The sequence below is a fragment of the Rousettus aegyptiacus genome, unplaced genomic scaffold (genome assembly GCF_014176215.1).
Source record: "Rousettus aegyptiacus isolate mRouAeg1 unplaced genomic scaffold, mRouAeg1.p scaffold_m13_p_8, whole genome shotgun sequence".
In the NCBI taxonomy this organism is placed as follows: Eukaryota; Metazoa; Chordata; class Mammalia; order Chiroptera; family Pteropodidae; genus Rousettus; species Rousettus aegyptiacus.
This window is the reverse complement of record NW_023416311.1, coordinates 3,211,518-3,232,719: the sequence shown is the minus strand read 5'-3', so window position 1 is coordinate 3,232,719 and position 21,202 is coordinate 3,211,518. Positions and strand designations below refer to the sequence as shown.

The 21,202-nt window shown below is 55.4% G+C and overlaps 1 protein-coding gene across 1 annotated transcript in view; it reads right to left on the bottom strand.

Annotated features, from left to right (window-relative positions):
• Window positions 1-572: 572 nt before the first annotated feature.
• GPR139 (G protein-coupled receptor 139) overlaps window positions 573-21,202 on the bottom strand; it is a 35,421-nt gene continuing 14,791 nt past the window's right edge. Inside the window, exon 2 of the mRNA XM_016157031.2 lies at window positions 573-1,756. Coding sequence (XP_016012517.1) covers window positions 822-1,756 — 935 coding nt within the window. The 3' untranslated portion in view covers window positions 573-821. The remainder of the gene's footprint in view (window positions 1,757-21,202) is intronic.

Below are 21,202 nucleotides of genomic sequence, written 5' to 3'. Positions count from 1 at the left end.
GCTTACACAGGGATGGATTGGAACAATGGCAAGAGTGGGCTTATTTTTTTTGTTTTTCTGGGCTCAAGAAATCCTCCTTCCCCCTCCCATGCACCAGGCAGGGTCTTTGTTTTGGAGGAGCTAGATAAAATCTGTACATCATGGCGAATAGAAAGACTGCCTCTTGGACCCCAGGTCTGAGGGTCAGAGTTATGTGGGTTTGGAGCCTTTCCAAAGGAGCTCTAGCCAGAGTCTGGATGGGACTCAATACGCCCCTGCCCTCACAGTGTCATTGTACAGCTGGGGGTGCCAAGGCCACGTCAAGACCACAACCCTCTCTAGGACTAAGGGCACCTTGGGAAAATCCCGAATCGGTCAGCACTGTTAGCTGCTGGGAGCAGCACACGGAAGTGATGGATGACCCAGCTCTTGGAAAAAAGAGCGTGGGCTCAGCTAAGATGCTACTGTGGCTTGACGTGTCACATGAATGAGCAGTTCCCAGTGACTGAGGACGGTGCCAAAGCCGAGTCACAGACTGTTTCTCTACTGTGTGTCCCTACTGGCCGCAGGATGATGACAAAACTTCCAATGGCATCTTCAAACTCGTAGGAACTTAAAGCTGTCCACATGACTCTGTGAAAATAAACGCACAAATGGAGACAAGGTTCACGCCCTTCTTTCTTCCCTTCCATCTTTTCTCATCTTCTGATCTGAGAGGTGCTGAGTCTGTGAAGACAGGAAGTCAGGTTAGCACTCTTAAGGAGAGCCGTTCAGCTGTCGCTTGGGCCACCCTCCCCCTGGAAGCGGATTAGACAGAGGCACCAGGTGCCAAACCAACGGGGTCACGGGGACACTTTTATAGGTTTTCCGTTTCTGTCGTACTGGTACACCAGCATCTTGATACAGTGTGAGTTGGCCGGCGAGATCCAGGGGCTACTCGTTATGGAAAAGTTATGGTTGGTGTAGAACTGTGCAGGTTGCTTCTGGCACTTGAAGAAGGCAGTGAGCGTGGCCGCCGCCATGGCGCGGAAGCGCTTGCTGATGAAGCAGTAGAGGAAGAAGTTGATGGCCGTGTTCAGAAGGGCCAGCATGTTGGCGACGTCCGACACGATATGCACCAGCCAGCGGTTCTCGATGGGCGCCCCGTACAGGTGGTAGAGAATCATGACGATGCGGGGGGCCCAGAGCGTGGCGAAGATGGAGGTGATGGTGAACAGGATGGCGGTGGTTTTCCCCGTGGGGTAGCCTCGGAGGCGGAAGGTGCTCTTTCTCCGGAGCTTGTACACGATGATCGAGTTCAAGATGAAGAAGATGGAGCAGGGCACCAGGTACACGGTGAAGCAGTGGACCCAGACGAGGACGTGGTGCATGGACGTGCTGACGTAGTCTTCAGTCCAGATGTTGGGCCACCAGTAGTAAGGGATGCTGGTCAGGAAGCAGGTGAGGTAAACGCCGACGATGACTTTCCGCGTGCGGGCCGGGTAGGACACCGTGTGGTACTTGAGCGGGTGGCAGACGGCGATATACCGGTCGATGGTTAAGGGCACGGTGATCCAGATGGACGTGTGGATGGAGGAGAATTCCAGCACCTCGATGACCTTGTCGGGCACCTGAGGCATCTGCATGTTCAGGATGAAGTCTTCCAGCAGGAAGTCCACGAACACGATGAAGAAGAGGACCAAGATGTCGGCGGCAGCGAGCGCCAAGAGATAGTTGTAGGAGGACTTCTGTCTCCTCGCCACCAACTGCGAGAGGATGATCACCGTCAGGATGTTTGCTGTGGAGGCAAGAGAATCTGCTTTATCTCTCGAGGAAGGTGACTTTATTGGCGGCTGCGGGGCCCCAGGCCTATGTGTGTTGGGCCCTCCCAGGAGAGTCCGAGGGACTGAACCAAGGGACAGTCTGCATGACCAGTCACACCTCATCCAGACAGCTGGATACATTTTGTCACAGTTTTATGCTCTCACTGTAGTTTAGCTGTTCCTCACACAGTCGTGGCAGGTGACGCCATTCCTGTCCTCAGAGAGCTGAGGGAGCTGGTTTAGAGTCACACAGTCAGTCAGTCCTGGTGACAGGGACCAAGCCTAGACTTCCGAGTCCTCAATCCCAAACTCTTTCTTTTGTCCGATCGCATGCGGATATGGGGCTGGGATGGCTTTTCGTGCCTTGCATTTGTGTAGGAGACCGGACTGTATGACCTCGTAAAAACCTTTTTAGAAATTGGATTTTAGGCCCTTTCCTTTCTAAGTGGACTTAAAACTGTAGGAGCAGAGAAGGACATGACCTTCAGGTTAATTTAAAAATAAGCTATACTTATTTTCAGAGTACGTAATCTACGTACATGGTACATAATTAAAACTAATAGCAGAGAAAAGTAGAATTTCCCTTCACTCTTGATCTCCAGACACCGCGTACCCCTCTGTTGGGGCGATCACAGTTAATAAGTAATCCGTTTATATATGTTCATATAATATGCGTATATAGAGTTTTTGCATAAATGGTAGTGACGTATTATTTTTCTTGGAGTCAGATTGTTTTGAAAATGTACCCACATAAATTTCTGATCGGCTTTAAAAACAAACGTCTCTTTGAACAAGACGCATGTGGAAAGCCATTAGGGACTCACTCTAGAACGATATTCCAATGGATAATGTCTCGAAGGCATTCTACATGTTCACTCTCATTAACTCTCACAGTTGACTCTGAAACTTGAACACCATTCATCCTGTTTTGTAAACGAGAATCTCAGGGAACTCGTGTCCCTTGTCTGCGTCCAGCGGAAGACCTGGCTTCTGGACCTGGCTTTTTCTTTCTCTCTTTCTCTCTTTAAAATACTGTGCAATAGTTCACATGTAAAAAACGTCTCATAACATGCACACCCCGATGTACACAAATTAAACAGATTTTTAACACTTTGCCATCTTTGCCTCAGTTCTTTAAAAAAACAAAAGTAACCCTTTAGAGACGGTCTAAGTCCCCTTTGAAATCGCTCCAGCTCCATCCTTTCCCTTTGCCCCCCCACAGAGCTGCAGTCGTCAGGGCCGAGTTGGTAAACTCTTAACACGCTGCTTTCTGCACTCAACATTATATTTTCGAGACACGTGTTTGGATTTTTAGGTAATTTGCCTCAAACCACATACCAAGTGAGTGAGGGAGGCAGAAAGTGACCGTAGCTCCCTCTGACTTTAAGGCATGTGAAGTTCTGCTTTGCTGATCCTCAGCTGGAGGGAAGGGGTTCCTGTTCCCTAGGTTGCCCTGACTAAGAAAATTGCCGTCCTTTCTCAGACCCTCTTTCTCCCTAGCCATCAAGTGATGATGCTTCCGTTCTTTCTCGTGTCCCCACCTCCCACCCCCACCGCCACCCCCACCCAGGCTCCGGGGAAGCAGGAATGAATAGTGCTGGGGTCTCCCTAGAAAAAAAGGCTATAAATATTCTGCAGAGAGTGTGAGCTCACCGCTGTCTCTCACTTCCCAGGTCGAACCCTGCTTGAAGTGTAGTACTAAAAATTCTCCATATCCAAACTCTTTAAAAATATTTCTGCCCCATCTAATTAATGCTTTAAGTCAGGCAAGTCATCAGCTGCTAAGGAAATTGCCAGGTATTCATATTTGACATTTCCTTAAGTTTCTAGTAATTGCCTCCCCGGAGAAACTAACCCGCAGACACTGAGTTTCCCATTCCTTTTGTAGAGGTAGATGCCCCCAGGGCACCATCGAGACCACTTAGGTGATCCTCCAGATGAGAGAGACCCGCGGGCCACAGAGGCCCGCAGGGGAAAGGAAGGTTGCTTGTGTATCGATTTTCTGAAAAAGAAATGAGAAGGCAGTTTTCAACTCTTAAAGGCTTGACATTTGCCGTAATTCTGGGAGCACATCAAAAAGTCTGTTCTTTTCCACAGTGGCATGTTTTTCCTCAAAGAAAGGGAGCATTGTTGACAGAATCCATGTGTATTTATAAGGGGCGAATAAGCGAAGAAACCCAAGTCACCACTGCCTGAAATTCCATGTCTCAGCTTTTCTCTCAGACTAACTAACCCAAGACTCTGTTGTGGAAACTCAGCCTGTCCAACCAAGCGAGCCTCGGTGGACTCCACGACCAGAAGGTCTGTGTGTCTGGGAGGCAGATCCCATCCGTCAGTAGTGTCACTGGACGGGCTGAACTCTCAGGTAATACAAAGCTCATGTTTTGTGCCCGCAAAGCTTTCTTGGTTATATTCTTGGGGAAATTCATTTCCTGTACTTTTTGCAGCTTACTGTGCTCAGATTTGAGAGGATTTGGGGGAGCGGCTGAGAAAACGACACGGGTGGGCTGTCAGACTGCACCGCGGAACGGTCTCCTGGTGCAGAGCGGAAGGGCCAAGGTCTTCCAGAGGCGTATTCTGTGTCCGTGAGGACTGAGAGGTCCCTGCAGGTTACTTGGGAGGGGCATCTGGAACAGAGCACCGTCAGGGAGTTCAGAGTTTGTACCTCTTACTTCCTTTTCTTTTTTGTCTTTAAAATTAAGTTTTTTTAATTACAAAAGTGAAACACTTGTAAAAAATTAAACATGATATCACTGTATAATATTATTAGCTGACTTCACTATGAACAGGGCATTTCTAAGCATCTTACGCACAATATCTCACTTAATCTTCACAACCGCCCCATGAGATTTGTGCTATTGCTGAAGAGCGTGGCGGCTCAGAGAGGTTAAGTAACTTGTCTGAGGGTAAGCCAGCACAATAAACCAGGCTTTTCGCGTCCCGAGTTTGCACATTTAGCTCCTACTTTGAAACAAGGAAGTGAAAGTCTGTCCAAATCCCACCTTCCAGAGACAGTGCTGTATCTAGCCTCATGATGGCCATGAAACGAGCGGCCTCCTGGTATTTACACCTTTGTATTGTCTTGTCCCCTTGGGCTGGAACTGGTCCTGTGACTTAATTTTGACCAATAGACTATGGCAGGAGCGAGACCGCATGCCCAGGTCGTACGTAAGTGGCCCTTCTGCATACTTGCTGTTGAAGTGAGCCCTTTGGAACCCAGCCGCGAGAAGCCCAAGCCCACGGAGCATTCACGTGCATGGGCTCTAGGTGAAAGGCCCAGGGAAGCTCGTGGCTGACATCCGGGAGCCACCTTGAGCCAGCTCAGTGGAATTCCCAAGTGACTGCAGAACCAGCTGCCCCTGGCAAGAGCCACCCAGCTAAGCCCAGCCACCCCAAGTGCCATGATAATCATCAGTCGTTATTTTAAGCCTCTTAAGTTTTAAGGTAAAGGTGGGTCGCTGTGCTGCAGCAGATAACCAGAACAGAGATGTAACCAACATTTGGTGTTGGTGATCTCCAGGATGCTTATACGCCTGTATTTATAAGCATAATTAACAATAAGGATGGTCACGAAACGAGATCAGACAATAATATTATTGTGCAAGTTGATTTTTTTCTAGTTAGAAATAAATCATGCCTTTTTTTTCCCAATGTCAATAATATTCACAAACTATTCACCCATGGCTAGATATTACTTATTCTGTTTTCGACCACTAAAGAGCTTTGTTAAGCATCTTTGCACATTTCCATAGAATAAATTCCCTTGAATAGGAATTCCGGTTCAAAGGGAGCTATGAGCTCCCCCGGGGCTTTCACCCAGAGCCCCTCCCTTCCCTTCCCCTTCCTACTCTCCCCCCCTCCCTCCATTCTCGAAGGTAGCTAAGAGGCTTTGTAAGAAAAAGAGCTCAGGTTGGAGCAACAAAGGGGTAGACACCAAGAAGGACTCTTCGATCGCAATGGTGGTTATGTGAACAGGAGCAGGCTGCGGAAACGCATTTGCTCGACCCATGCCGGTCTTCAGAAAAAGCTAGAGAATTGCTTATCTGGGCTGGCTAAATTTCTGGGATTACCTTCTGCAAATCCTCTTTCTCTGCATCCTACATTATATTCTTGTGAGTGCCCCCAAAAGAGCCATTCGACCCTTTCAGCCATCTTCCCTCCCCTGTGACTTAAATGCGTCCCTCCTCCTTCCCTTGCCTGCCTTCTGCACTAGAAGAGTCGGCCCTTGTGCCCGCAGGCACACAGGGACCCCTGGCACCGGGACCATGTGGCCCGCAGGCACACAGGGACCCTGGCACCGGGAGTGTTTCCCATGCTGCCTTCGGAGCCATTCCCAGGACGTGCCCTAGGGACAGAGTTTTAGAAAAAGCAACACCTAAGCCTCCCAGGTGAGAAGCCAGCACTGGCCTTGTTTAGATCAGCTGCGGAGTGGAGACCGAATCTCATGATGGGACATCACCTCCTGGTGACGGTCACCTCCTCCATTCTTAAAGCAGGAGGAAGGGGACATGAAAGGTGCCGCCGGCGGGGCTTGGTGTCAATCTTTTCAGCTCCTGTGGGTGGTGCTGGGAGGTCTGCAGAGGTTCTGCTCTGGGGCTCCCAGGAGAGGAGCCTCCCAAGGCCAGCTGTCCCCTGCCGCGGTTGCGGCCTCAGCTGCTGCCTGCCGGCCAGCGGCCATCCATGTTTCCCATGGTCCTACTTGCCTCAAGGCAGACGCTTGGAGTGTGGCCTGTCTTCCCTGCAACTGGTTATTAGGGACACCACGCTGTGGGCCAGTGAAGAGGCCGTCAGGCAGTGGGATCCCACCCTCCGGGAAAGTCCATCCGTGGGCGATGGCTTCCAGGTTTCCGGAAGGGTCCTCGTGCTTCTTACAGGCTGAACCTCGCCCCCCAAATTATCCAGGTACTTGAGAACCTATCCTAATTGGAAGAGGCTGTGGAGTAAAGTGGCTTCTCTCTCTGAGCCTCAGTTCCTGCATCTGTGAAATGGGCAGCATGAGGGACCCCCTCACGGGTCGTGACTGTATGAAACCGTGTGTAAGAGGCTGAGCCTAGCGAGCGCTCGGGGACTGTCGGCTATGGCGACTTTTCACACCTGGCCAGTTCAGCAGACAGTTGTTGAGCTAGAGGCCAGGCCTTGTGCCGGAAGCACAGGCGAGCAGGAGAGAGTCAGCTCTCCAGGAATCCAGAGAAGGTTCTAGTCTCCGTTCACAGGCCGTCGCAGGCACTGACGGCCCTGTCCCCCGATCCAGACGCTCGCTGTTGCCCCTGACCTGGTCCTTCTAGCCGCAGCTCTGTCCTTCCTCCTGCCCTCACTCTGTCCCTCTGCTCACTGGAGAAGGTCGACGGTCGTTATCCGCGGCACTCCACCCTTAAGCGCCGTTACTACACGATGGCTCAGTTGTCTCTTGCATTTTCTGCAACAGCCTCTGTTTTTTTAGAGCCAGAGTTCTTATTTTGACAACCGGTTTACTTTGGAGCGTTACTCTCACGTTCCTCTCTGTCAGTTTTCTCGGGGAGACCCCCGTTGACCGATAGACTGCGGCAGGGGTGACTCCACATGCCCAGGTCGTGAGTGCCCCACGTTTAGCACTTGCGTGGATGCTTTTCAGAACCAGGGTTAGTGCTTCTCCGTTCTCTGAACCCCCTTCCTCGTGGGCCCCCTGCTGGACGGAGCGCACGGCCTGGAGCAGGATGGCAGGTGACTGGGCGCCGTGTTGAGTCCCACAGCCGCGCCTGGGCTCTGCAGTGCCGCAGTGGGTTGGCCGTCTGCCGGGGCGGGGCACACGCGTCGGCTTGTCCCGAGGGTCCTGGCCTCCCCTGAGATTAACAAAGCGGCGTGGACCAGGACTAGGAGGGTTCGGCCGCCTCTCGCAGTTGAGTCGTCGGCAGGACCTAAGAGCTGCCATCCTGGGCGGTCTGACTCGGGGCGGCGGGGTCAGTGAGTCAGCGTCCGGGCCGCTGTGGGGCTGGAGCCAGCCTTGCCACCCAGTTGGCCTACCCTCGACCGCAGAATTGGTTCTGGCTTTTGGACCGGGGCAGCATCTCTGGGTAACCATGACGACTGCCAGGTCTCAAGTGGGAACCCACATTCAAACAGGCCGACAGGCTCAGCGGTTTCCAGACCATACTCCTCGGCGCCAGAGCTCATTTCCTTGGGACCGCCGCACGTTGAGCACCTGCCGTGTGCTGGGTGGTTCCGTGTAGATGAGACGGTTTTATGTCATTCGCTGGTGCACACTTCTACTTTAAAAGTTACGTATTTAGTTTAAATGGTGTTTAGGGGAATGTTGCTCTTTCCATGTAGGGCGGCGATGAAAGCCGGCTTGTAAAATAAGTTCCGTTTATCTAAAAGGTCAGTCGACTTCACGAAAACCATCGGGGGGTAGGAGCGTCAGCAGCATGGCGTCCTCGGTCTCCATTGTACAAACGAGGACACGTTCGGAGAGGGTCAGCCACCTGCCAAGGCCGGGCAGCTGGTGCGGCGAGGAGGCCTCCGAGGGCCCTCGATGGTGCCGTCAGGGGTGAAGGAGTCACAAGTGATGGGCGCAGCTGTTTCCTCAGCCCGGGGTTTTGTCACGGAGACAGGTGGGCTTGAGGTGGCTCTCCAGCAAACACAGAGTGGAAGTTCCCGGAAAGGACAGGCCTCTCAACACGAGAGGCATGAACTTTGGAGTCTAGCGGAGCCGGGGGCCCCTGGAGCCGCACAGGTCCAGCTGTCTCAAAGAGGCGAGCCTCACACCCCTCGTCAGGATGATGGGGGTCGTGGAGGTGTCTGGTTCAGGGGGCTGCCGTGAGGGTCAGAAGGACTCAGTCACACAGAGCTCCTCGCTCAGAGCCTGGCACAGGGAGAGTGTGTAGTAACGCCCAGGCACGGGCATTGCGTGTGGGTGTGGCGAGCAGCCCTGCCCAGGTGACAGACCGCACCAGGCAGAGGCCTGAGGCAGAGGCGGAAGGCCCGGCAGATTTGGGCTTCGCTCTCCAGGATGGGAGAATCGGCTCGAGAGAAGACTCAGTCAGTGAGACCGTCCTTGGACCTCCCGGTTTCGTTGACATCGAATTCTGACGCAGACCCTGTGTGTCTGGGGACAGCCACTTCCCTTCCCAGTGCCTCAGTCCCCAGATCTGCAAAATGGGCCAGTTAACAGCAAAGCCATGGTAATAATGATAGTGTCATAGGTCATTGGTAATAATGATAGTGTCATAGGTCATATCCAGGGAAGCTGGCTGGGGAGTTGAGCAGGCGGACAGGGCAAGGGGGTTCTCCGGGAGGAGTGAGCGGTGTGCGGAGAGGTACAGAAGCGCAGAGGAGGGGCCCCCACATTCCCCCCATGCTTGCTCCGTCAGGCCCTGCGCTCACGGCTTCATACGTGTGAAGTGCATCTCATATCTAGAATATTAAGTATTACCTACTATTCCACCTAATAGTAAGTTCCCAGTGTTAAATCCTTACTACTAAAGTAGGTACTGTTTTCGTTCCTGTGGTTTTTACGAGGAAGGCTGAGGCTCAGAAGGGTTAAGAGACGGCTGAGGTTGGACACAGAGGCACCAAATGCCTCTTCCAGGTCTCCCACCCGTGATGCCTGTTACACGAGAGCTGAGCCTGTTTCATAATAACTCGTACTTTTATTAATAATGGTTCGCTTTATTAGGCACTTAACTATATGTGGATCACTTGTGAGAGGATTTCCTTTCCTTAAATCCGACCCTCACGGGACAGTCGGAGATGGATACCGTTAACAGCCCCATTGTAGAGACAGGAACACTGAGGCTCAGTGGGCAAGAGACTGGCCTGGTCAAACGTCAGGTGTGAGCTGAACCTGGGACTCAGAAACAGCGTTTTGGAGCCCGCTCAGTGCACCTGCTTGTCCAGCTGCCTCCGTAATGAGCCGGGGACTGGCCATTAAGTGGACGCGGACCAGGTCATTCGCTCTCTCTTTTCTCTCGCTCTCCCTCGCTCCCCTGCCTCTCTCTCCTCCTCCTCTCCCGCCCTCCCTTTTTCTTTAAACAGTGTACGTCAGCTGGCATGTACGTGGCATGAGGGAAGTTGGGGGAAGAGTCCCCTTCAGAGGGGCTGTAGGGCCTCTGAGGACACCCGCCACCCCCAGCGCCTGGGGCTGAGTGGGGGGTAAAGAGACAGTGAGTTCTTCTCGGCGCGGAGGATCCCATCACTTTCTCGCAGTCCAGGCCATGTGACCGACACCCTCTCACTGAGCTCCTCCCCGCCGGCCAGTGCTCCCTGGGCGTCTTCCCAGGTGCTCAGTGTCTGCCCGCACTGCCCACCCCCTCGCTTCCAGCTGGTGGCTGCTTTGTGCACAGGATGCTCGTTTGTCTCTGCTGTTCTGTAGACCCGGGGTGATGGTCACTGGGTGCCAGGGGACCAACAGGAAGTCAAAGGCTTCTGGCTCTTCATCTGAGTTCACTGGGGTGTCAGAGGCTAATTATGGCTCTGCTGGGGTTGTCGCTGTTTGATTAAACATCTTGAGCTAAGCACTATCCATCTGCCTCCCAATGGCTGCCGGGGGTAGGTATTTTTAGCTCTGGGCAAATAACTTATCAATTGTGAATACAAAACAGCCAACACAAAGCCTTCATGTTCTGTCGCTTGTCTTCTTCCTTGCAGACAAGGACAGCTGGAAGACTTAAAGGAGGCTGGTGCTCACTTATTCATTCGACAAACACGCACTGAGCTGTTCAGTATGCACTGGGCACCGGGCCAGGCATGGGGAAGCAGCACAAACACGCAAGCGGACGGAGCCCGCTTGCAGCTTACGATCCGTTCCGGCCCGGTGGGATTCTCCAGTGCCGCCTCCGAGCCCCGCGGCCTTGGGCGAGTCACACGTGTTTCTGGGCCACCTCCCTTCCTTCAGAAAGCATAGGCTACGTGCCAGGCGCCGTGCTGCAGCCGGTGGTGAGGGGAGGCAGGCCTCTCCTCTCCAGGGAGGGAGGCAGAAAGGGAAAGAGGCTGCGTGTCCAAGCAGCGAGTGTGACCGGGAAGGAGGTCCAGGCGTTTTCTTGGGCCCACGGAGAGAACGTGGCAGTGCATTCCGGCGTCGGGCCCGGGAAGGCCGCACAGAAGCAGGCGGGGGCGATGGGGATGGGCACTCTACGGGCCAGCGGCGGCCCGGGCGAAGGCGGCCCACGCCGTCTTTCCATCCGTGAGGCGTCTCTGCCCAGAGACGGCTGGCTGTGCTGTAGCTGAGACCACGTGTGAACTACAGCCGTCAGCTGTCGACTTTGCACCTCTCGCTGCTGCTAGTATTAGTCCTGCATCAAGTGCCTCCGACTTAAGAAAAAGCATTAATGCGATATCAGGGGAAAAAAAAATAGCTACTCTGTACACAAGTTTCAGAACACGTTATGGTGAATCTCCCAGCCGGGGGCCCCGTCACTATGACGCCGCCAGAAGTGAGCACCACCCTGGACCTTCAGGAGGCACCTCAGGGCTCCCGAGTCCCCCCAGGAGGACCGGCAACAGAGAGGACGGGTTCCGGGGCCGCGCTGTGAGGGGTCCAACCCGACGCTGCCACGTGCGAGCTGTGTGATCGTGGGCCATTTGTTCAACCTCCGCATGCCTCGGTTTGCTCCTCTACGAAAAGGACGATGACATGGCACTCACCACAGGCTTCAGGGAGCGGCAAAAGGGGCCCGGGCCAGTGCCGGGTGCCGCGCGTGCGATAGAAATTTTACCGCCATAACTGTCAGGTAGGCTAGAAGTCCTGAAGGGCAGGAAGTGTGTCTACTGTGCTTATTATTATTATTATTATTATTATCATCATTTACTATGTTGCCAACCTCTTACATGGCCTGTCGCATGCAGTAGGTGCTCGATAAATACCCGTTGAACGAACGAGTGAATGAATGAATGACGACTGCGGACGAACGCAGCATCCAGACAGGCCGAAGTGCCCGTAACAGTTTTGAGGACACGGAACGTTACTAACGGTTTACTGCAGAAAATGAGTCGGGGGCTGCGGTCAAGGGTAATCGGAAATTAATTGGAAATTAATTTAGTGTTCAGCGTGTGAGATCTTTTCGAGACTGTCAGCTCCCCAAGTAAAGGTTTTGTGCCAGAATCTTCCATGTGAATCCAGTTCAGCTCAATGTAAGTTTAGTGAGGCCCAATTCTGTGCCAAGCTCAGATTGGGCTCTTGGGGGTACAAGACTCGTTCCCGGGGTTCGGGGTGCTCAGACATCGCTCACAAGTCCCAGCACGAGGAGTCATGTCAACCCCCCTGCTCCCTTCGGTGGCTCTGTGCCAGGGCTTGTAAGCCGAATGGGAGCCGGGCCAGGCAGGCAGGCGGCGTCGTGTGTGAGGCGGGCGTGCGGGCGGCTGCAGTGAACCGGGCAGCGCACGCCCCGCTCCAGCAGGGCAGTGACAGTGTAGCTCCAGCTGCTGGTTTCCCAGCAGGAAGTGCTAGCTGGCCGTGGCCAGGCCCCCCAGGTGGGCCAAGAGAGGCCCGCAGGCGACGCGCGGGCACGCGTGTACGCACACGCACACGCACGCACACGCTGTGGCCCGTGGGTCGCTGGTCGGAGACCGCTGCTCAATAGCCAGAAGCCTGCGTCTTCGCACAGCCGAGCAGATGCCTCCACAGCCTCGGCCGCCGCGCACACACCTCGCCCTGCGCCTCGCGAGTCGGCAGCATCCTCTGGCCTTCGGGGCGCTGCAGCGGCTCGTCCCCTGCCGGGAGCGCCCACCCTGCCCGCAGCCCTCTGCTTGGCGGACTCGTCGTTTTAAAGCCTCCCTGATCTCGGCGAGCCGAGTTAAGACCCTCATTGACCAGAGCGTTTAACACGTATGTGTAATGATTTCCTTCAGAATCTTCATCGTCCATTACCCGATGATGGGAGGGACTGAGTCTCTTTTCTCTGAGCCTTGAGGGCCTGTCACAGGGCAGGCAGAGTACGCACTCCGTCAGTGTTGGTGGGATAAGAGTGACAGACAGATGGACGGATGGCCGGACGGGCGGATGGACGGGCGGGCGGGTTCATCAGGGCGCTCTCTGCGGGACCCGTCTGCTCGCTGCCCGTCCGTGGCTCTCCACTGGCTGCGTGGTGACTGATCTTATCCCTCCTCGCTGCTGCCTTCTCCCCTGTCGTGGCTGGTGAATCTGACTTTCAATTCCCCATACACTCGCCCGGGCATGACACTTAACTCACTTTCCTCACCTGTGCAGTGGGGACGACGCCGTCCTCCCAGAGGGCTCGTCACGAAGCCTGAGTAACTTAACACAGGACAGCATTAGTAGCATGCTTGGCACGTAGCAGGTACTCAAAAATACTGCTCCTTTCTCTGTTGGAAAGCGGAGAGGTTTAGGAGAGCCAATGTTGAGCCCGGACTTCGAGGGGCTTGAATCCAAAGTTTGCCCGTTTCTGCCTTTGTGATCCTGGTGAATTTTCTTGAACACTCCACGCCTTAACGTTCCTCATCCGTAAAACGGGGCCGTGACAGCCGTGTTACAGGGTTCTGGCGGGCATGAAAGCCCGTCCCGAGACGAGGCCCTGGCGCGGAGGCAGTGCTCGGCCAATGTCGTTTTTGCTGCTCACCAGCCCGCCCCAGGGACCCGGCTGAGGAGGATTTTGTGTTTCACCAGGACCGCGTGGGCCAGCGTCCCTCCCCTTCCTTCTGCCACCTCAGTCGACTCCCGACTGTGCTCGGGCGCCTTGCTACCAGCTGCCCTGTCACGGCAAGCCAGAAGAACCCGTGTTTTCCCTCTTGGAGCCCCTAGCTCGGCAGAGCCAGATAGATACCCAGAGGGAAGGCCCCAAACGGCAGAAGACAGAGATGGGAGCACTTAGAGGATGCTGGCTCTCGGAAGGCTTCTCGGAGGAAGCGGCACGGGTGCTGCGAGGTGGAGGCGTGGGAGCCAATCACGCGGCCGGGGAGCAAAGCTCGCCCATGAGCGGGAGCGGACCGTGCAGAGGCCAGGAGGTGCGCTGCTGGAACGGCTGGAAGTCCAGCGGGGAATCGAGGTCACGGACCAGGGGCCGAACGGGTGTGTTCTGGGCTGCCGAGGAGTCTCTAAGATTATTTCGAATCAGTCGCCATAATACAAGTTATAGTATTTCATGTCCAATTGGCGATCTGCGCTTCCTTTGAAAATCAGAAGGGGAGGCCGAGCCGGGCCCACATTTCCACATGGGGCCGCCCTCAACTTCAGCAGGTCCCCTCCAGGCCTCACTCTTTTCTGTCATCCACCCGCCCCTGCGGGGAGAGAGAGCTGGGAGGGGCGCCTGACGGGAGAAGAGGCAAAGGAGCAGCAGCACCCAGCGCTAACCAGGCAGGTGGCTGCGCAGCCCAGGGCGGGTTCTCTGCGCTGGGGCAGCCGCGAGCCTCGGCCGGGCTCCGAGCCTCAGAGGGTTTACTGAGCGAGAACAGGTGCTCCCAAAGGGCGACAGGGTGGGTGGGGGGTGAGGAGCAGAGAGAGGGCCCTTGACACACTTCACTGAAACTTTCAGACGTGGGTGGCATTGTCTCTCCCCCACGTGCAAAATTCGACAGGAGCCAGCAGAAATGCGGAGAGGCGACACTTCTCGAAGGGTGCGCCCGCTTCCCTCCTCGGGTGGCAGGGATCCGTGGGATCCGGGTGTTCCTGGGGAGTTCACCGCTGCACGGCGCTCTCTGAGGCCTGGTGGACGTTCCGTTCCACCGTGGGACCTGCATTCTCCCAGCAGACGCGGGGCTCACGGGCCAGCACCTGCGCCAGGGGACGTGGTTGGACGGGGAACAGGCCATGCCCAGAAGACAATGTCTGATTACCTGGGGACCTTGGGAAGCAGTTTTGTTTGGTTGGAGAAATTGGTTTTTGTGCCTCTGGCCCATGCAACAGCCGAATGACATGTAGGTCAAGGAGGCGTAATTATATAGAAATGGTTTTATGTTCGGGAACTTCGAAAACCCACCTCTGCATGCTGGGGGGGGGCGGGGAGAGGAGAGAGAGAGAGAGAAGCTTCCAGGCCACCCACGCTGGCTTCTGCTTGCTTCCTCATGACTCCGGAGGGCTCTGTTTCTTTTCTGGCTTTGGGACACCTGTCCGAATGTCACAGAGAAGAAAGAAGCAGTGCCTTCCTGGTACCGTGGTCATGAGCACGGGCGTCGGATGCGGATCTGACATGAACTTGCTGTGTGACCTTGGGCAAATTACCTAACTTCTCGGTGCCTCCATTTACTCATCTGTTGAATGGGACCGACTGTGAGGACCGAATACGTCGTTGGACAGAAAGGACTTAGAAGAGCACGGGCTGCGTAGGCGGCGCCCCTGGAGTCGTGGCCTCTGCGGCCTCTCCATCCCGTTTGCCTCCTCCCTGCCCTCTGTCCCAGCCAGGAGGAGCCACTGCGCCCGAAGCTCCCCGAGTAAGCCACGCCCCGTCCAGCCTCTGGGCCTTGCCCTGGTCAGGTCTCTCTTCCTGACAGTTCTGTCCGTCCCCCGTGAACCCGCCGGTCCAGCTGCCAGTGATGACTCTGCCCGCCCTGCTTTGCCATTCCCCCCGCCCCTGATGAAACGAACCCCCCCCCCCCCCACTGTCATTTCCAAGGGAGGACAAGGACAGTGTCGGGAGGAGAAGCAAGTGTTTTTTTTTTCCCCCTTTTTAGAAGGAAAAATGTAAATAATCATAGCAACGGTAGCAGTAACAGTGATAATGTGAAAAAGGATTCTATACCTTTTTCTGCCATGAGAGAAGTCATCTTAATAGTAAGAATAATAGCTTCCGTTTAGCGATCTGTGATTATAGAAATCTGGATAAGTGTTTTGCACTGATAGTCACTGCTGCTTCCCTTACGTTGAAGGCGGGTATTATCAGATCCTTTCCACAGAGGAGGGAATTTAGAATTAGGGTGAGAGGCTTGCCCGAGGTTACGTAGCTAATAAGTCGCAAAGTCCGGATTTGAACTCGCGTCAGTCCAGCCACGAAGCATTGCCTGCTGCACTCTGTATGAAGGCAGAAGGCCTGGGCCCTGTTGCTGCTGGCGACACCCGAGTCAGCTGCAGGACGGAGCTGTCCCCTTGGCCTGCGGTGCTCCCCCTGATGTGGGGACCGTGGCCGGGCGCCCTCGACTTGGGGAGGCCTGAACCTTCCCTGCTGCCCCAGGGAACAAGGGCCTTTCCCCACCTGCCCAGGGTTTCCCGGGACGAGTAGGGTACTCCCTGGTCGAACAGGGACGGGATGGGCTCCTTTTGGGCAGAGAGAGCCACAAGTGCAAAGTCAAGGAAGAGCGAAGTCACCGTGTGTCTGCAGAGCTGTGAAATGACAGGCCTGGCCGCGCGGACTGCAGGGAAATGAGGCATGAGAATTCAAGAGTCCAGTGTGATAACCTCTGTGCAATTGCTTTGCAGACTCCCAAGGTGGTTCTGGGGACCGGAGGAGACAATGCACGGGGAGCAGCTTTGCAAACTGGAGAAGCATTTAGGCAAATGTTAGTTATCAGAGGCGGCCCGGATGGTATCCGGAGCGAGGTAGCAGAAAATTAGAATATCGGCTAATTTCTCTGGAATCTGCCTTCTCAAAAGCACTCGTAAATGAAGAATTCTAATTTCACTGCTCTCATCTGCTTTTTTTCAGATGACTAGATTGTCACAGATTTCAGAAGCTAATACGAATGCAGTCAATTTCTTGGTTATTATCAATTACCTTGCCAGGCTTTGAGACTTGCAGTCATTTTTTGCTGCCCACCCGTAATACCGTGTCCAGCTAATTTTTCATCTAAATACCTCTTAGATGCACTCTGTCCTTCCTCTCTCCTTGGTCATCCTGACACCAGGAGCTCTGGGAGCTCGGTGTCCGTCTCATTCTGGGCCACATTCTTAGTCTCTAGCACAGAACCTGACACATAGTAGGCACTTGTTTGTTTTGGTGTAGCATCCAAATCTAGACATCATCATATAACCCCTGAATTACGGCAGGGACTTCTTGTGCCTCCGCCTCCTTTCCCGCTGTGGGCTGCTCGTGGGGCTCAGGTCCCCATGCGGCTCCGCTTGTGTCCAAAGTCTCCGCACAAAACTGTTCCGTCCGCTCTGGCTCTCCCCCGTGTAAAAAGTAAGGCTCAAACCCAGGCCGCCGGTTGGGGGCGTCAGATGCCACCCCATTATCATGCCCGTCCTCGTCTTGGGCGACATTCTCTACTTAGTTGGTGAGGACCCACGTCGCCCTCCGACGTGAGCAGCCTTTACGATTCTCTCCCTCCGCGGTGGCGGTCTCGTCTCCACATCTCCCGTGTCAGAGGACGAGATCACAGCTTGAATGGAAAAAAACAGCCACCGGGGCGACCTTGGAACTAAGGAAGTGTCCTGAGCAGCAGCTCCGTGGAGCAGGTGGGAGCCCGGGCTCCAGGTCCCGGTGTCCGCGCCGGAAGGCCGGCTTTGCCGTAGCACCAACCGCATGACCTCGAGCCACGCCGCAGCTTTCCACGCGCCTCGGCGTCCTCATCTGCAGGATGGGGGCAGTAACTGTGCCCACTTCATGGGGCTAGAGGGCTTGGTTCATTCACAGCGAGTGCTTGGAGTAACGCCTGCCAGGTGGTAGGCACTCAACTAACGTTAGTTATAGTTACGGTCAACGACTGTTCGCTTCGTTTCTACCGCCAGCCGGGCCTCCCAGCGTCCAGCGTGGCTACCGCTGTGCATGGGGGTGCGCGGCGGGAGTGGGGTCACGGATGCCGCCGGTAGCGGCCGCTGGTCTGCGGCTCCCGCGTCATCCCGAGCTTTCCTTCAGGACGGCGAATCATCACACTGTCAGGTATAAGTCTGCGCCACGTGAAACGGTCTTTTTAGAAGGTAAAAAATGGCGAAATGTTGACCGTTGCATATGGCACAACCTAATAATTTTCAGTTTACTTGTTTCGCCCACTGGACTGTACATGTCTCGAAAGCATGGGCCAAGGTCATTCACCTCCCCTGTCCTCAGTCCTTGGCAAAGGCTCAGGCGCCCAGGAGACGCTCCGCGTGTGCGTATGACAAAGAAACGGACCGCGCGTTGCCTGCCGGGTTCCGGAAAGGAGGCAGGGGAGTTCCGGACAGCAGCGACACGAGGCCTGCCCCGCAGGCCCCCCTGCCTTCCCCGCACCGCCCCCAGCCCAAGACGGGGGTGGCACCTTCCGCCTCGCCCCAAGGTCGAGGGTTCCCTTCTGGAATATCGCACGCTGGTCTTCACATCGAGGTTGCTCATTTCTTCATCTTTCCGACCAGACAGTGTCCTGAAGAACAGGAAGTCCTAGCGGGATTCAAAGAGGCGGCTCCATTTGGGGACGGGGTGGGTCATTCTCATCCTTGACAGCTTTGCGTATTCGGCGGAACGGTGGGCTCTGGGTTCGAGGTCCGACGGTGGAGCTTTGGTTTTCAGCCTGGCCAACCAGCAGTAACTGAGAAGAGCTGTTTAACTCCAGTGAGCTTCAGGTTCATGATGGATGAGAAAGCCCTTTGTAAATCTTAATTCACTTTGCATGTTGGCCAGCGCCACATTAATATCGATGGCCGTTATTGATGGTGTCTGTTACGCATTAGGAGCAGAGCCTGGCACGTAGTAGGTGGTCAGTAAGCCTTCACTACCTGAACTGGACTTGGGATTCTGGGCACTTGCCTGAAATTAAGCCCACTTATGGCTGATAAAGGAAACCTTGGAGGGATTTGGAAGATGGGAGATTTTTCAGGGGATTGTTTTATGACAACCTGCTACTTAAAAAAAAAGGGGGCAACTCAGTTTTCATTTCGTAGGTGAGGTGTGGAGCGGAGAGGGAATTCACCTGCCCATCCTTGCTTAAAAATAACTTCAAGTAATTAAACCATCTGCTTGGGGGGAGGGCAGTGGCAACGCCGGGGGAATCGTCAGTCGAGAAGAAAGACCTAGTTCCTCAAAACATCTGCAAAGACCGGGCTGGGAGGGTGAACCAAGGTAGAGGTCTGGACACATGGCGTTCGTCTCTTCTGACACCCGGATGCTGATGTCTGCCGCGCGCCCAGTGCAAGCACCGAGCTCCGCAGCGTGGCGCAGCTCCTCACGTCTCGGCTCTGCCGCCCGGGAGCTCAGTTGCCTCGGCCAGGGCACTTCGCTTCCCAGAGCCTCAGTTCCCCATCTGCCAAACGGGGGCGACAGAGGTACCACCTCACGGGCACCGCTGAGAGGATCGAATGGGGGCAACGGGAGACGATGGCTTTGAGCTAGCGCTTGGCTCAGAGTGAATGCTCAATGACCGGGGTGTGTGTGTGTGTGTGTGTGTGTTTGGGGGTGACGATGGCGAAGAAGAAGGTAGTTATGATCAGCTTTGTCTTTGATCTCTTCCACGTTCGTGTAGTATAGGAATTACATTCAGGGGATTAAGAAGGCAGTCATCCGTTCATCCATCCGTCCACGCATCCATCCATCCATTCTTCCACCTAGTACTGAGGAAGCCCCTTGCCGTGCGCCGAGGGTACTGGAGTCAAAGCGAGGGCTCCTACTCTGTGCCTGCAGTCGGGGGCTCGCGGCCTAACTCAGTATCTCTTGGACGTTCCCAGGCAGAGACAAGTTGGAGACCCCGCAGGGATTTACCTGTGACCCGTCACGGCATGTGTCACGCTGTATTCCGATTATCGATCTCCCTTCCTACCTGGCTGGAGTGTGCGTTCTCTAAGGGCGGGGACCCTTTCATGGTCGTCTTTGTCTTTTCCCCGTCGCTAGCCGGCCCCCAGAACCGCGGGCACGTTGTTGGGGCCTCAAGAAATGGAGCCTTGTCCTTAATGCAGCCTGGGGAGCCCAGGTGGGGATCCGATAGGACATTCTTGTCAATTTTAAGAGAAAAAAACCTCTTCTGTTTGTTAAGCGCTGTGCCAGGCACTGCGTGGGCATCGTCTGTGTGTCTGTCCCCTTCGACAAGGCGGGGTGGGGCGCTCATCCCATTTCACCGATGTGGAAATAGAGGTTCAGAGAAGTTAAGTACGCACCGCTGGAAAGTCCAGGCCCGCAGGGGCGAGCCGGGCAACACGAGCTCCGCGTGGAGGAGGCTGTGGCGGTGCAGACCCCGGCACCTGGCCGCAGCCCAGGGGAGCGCAGCATTGCCAGATAACATTTCCCCGTAGCCCGAAGTTTTATGAGCTTGGCTCTGGATGTCAGGGGGGAAGGCACTGCTTTTACGAAAACCTTCAGCAGGCTTCTCTCCCATTCCGGAAGGGCTGTGTTCCAGGTGGCCGTGGGCTGGCTCCGGCTCTGGTCCAGGCCTCTGCAGGGCGCCAGGTGAGGGTGGTCGAGAAGGGTGTCAGCCAGCTTGCATCTGACTAGCGCCTCGTGAGTACGGAAAGAAGTCCTGCCATTCCCCAGAGCTGCTGTCCCCGGGCCGTGCGGAGGAGGTCCGACCCGCCTTCTCTTCCCTCCGCCCCCGGCGCTCTCTGCCCATTTCCCAGATGCGCTTGGAGTCTGCACGCAGTCTCAGGGCGTCACTCCCCTTCCCGCTGGACTCTGGGTCACCAGAATGCACGCAGTCACGGTGACCGTGGCCTTCCCCGCGCCAGCCAGAGCGCAGTCCTGTTCATTTGTCAAACGACAGTCGGAAGGTGACCCTGTGCTTCCTGTCCAGCTCTGGCTTCCTCTTGGTTCCAGGCTCCTGAGGCTGACAGCTGGGTCCTGGGCCGGGCTCGTCCACCGCCACAACAGAGACGCGGGCTCTCCGTGTGCTGCAGATGCTGTCCATGGCCCCCCGGCGAGCCGGCCGCACATGTCCTTGGCGTCTGAGGACATCGTTGGTTGGCTCGCTTCTCTTGCTGCCTCCGTTTTACTTGGAGGCTTTGGTCGCAGAGGATGGGGTGGGAGCAGGACGTGAGAGGCTGTGACCGTGGCCCTGCCCCCCATCCTGCTGTGTGCCGGGGTGACGGGCACTGTCGGCCCCCTGCAGGCGTTCCCGCATTCCCGCCAGAGCTGGAGCTTCACGCTGAGCCGCCCCCTCCCCGTCCAGGTGCCGCCCTCGCACCGCGACCCGCCAGGCACCCTTCCCGCAGCAGCCAGAGCCACCTCTGAGAGGCTCACATCAGATCGTGTCCTCTGCTCGAAAGGCTCCTGTGTCTCACTGCGACGTGTAGAGTGCTGCCGCCCCGCGGTATTCTCGGGGGGATCGGTTCCGGGACACCCTTCCCCGCCCCGCGGACGCGCAAGTCCCAAGTGCAAAATGGCGTCGTGTTTGCATATAACCCACGCGCGTCCTCCGTGTACTTTAAATCATCTCTAGGTTACTTAGAATACCTAATACGGCGTGAACTCTATGTAGATACGTGTACTCTGGTTTGGGGGTCAGTTTCCTGGACATTTTTTGGGGGGGCGGGGAGTGTTTTCGATCCACAGTTGGTTGAATCCGCAGACGTGGAGCCTCCAGGTGGGGCGGCTGCCGGGAAACTCCGAAAGCCTCGCCGCGGACCGAGAGGCCCACAGGGTGCCGCCCGCCTCTTCCCCGTCATCCCC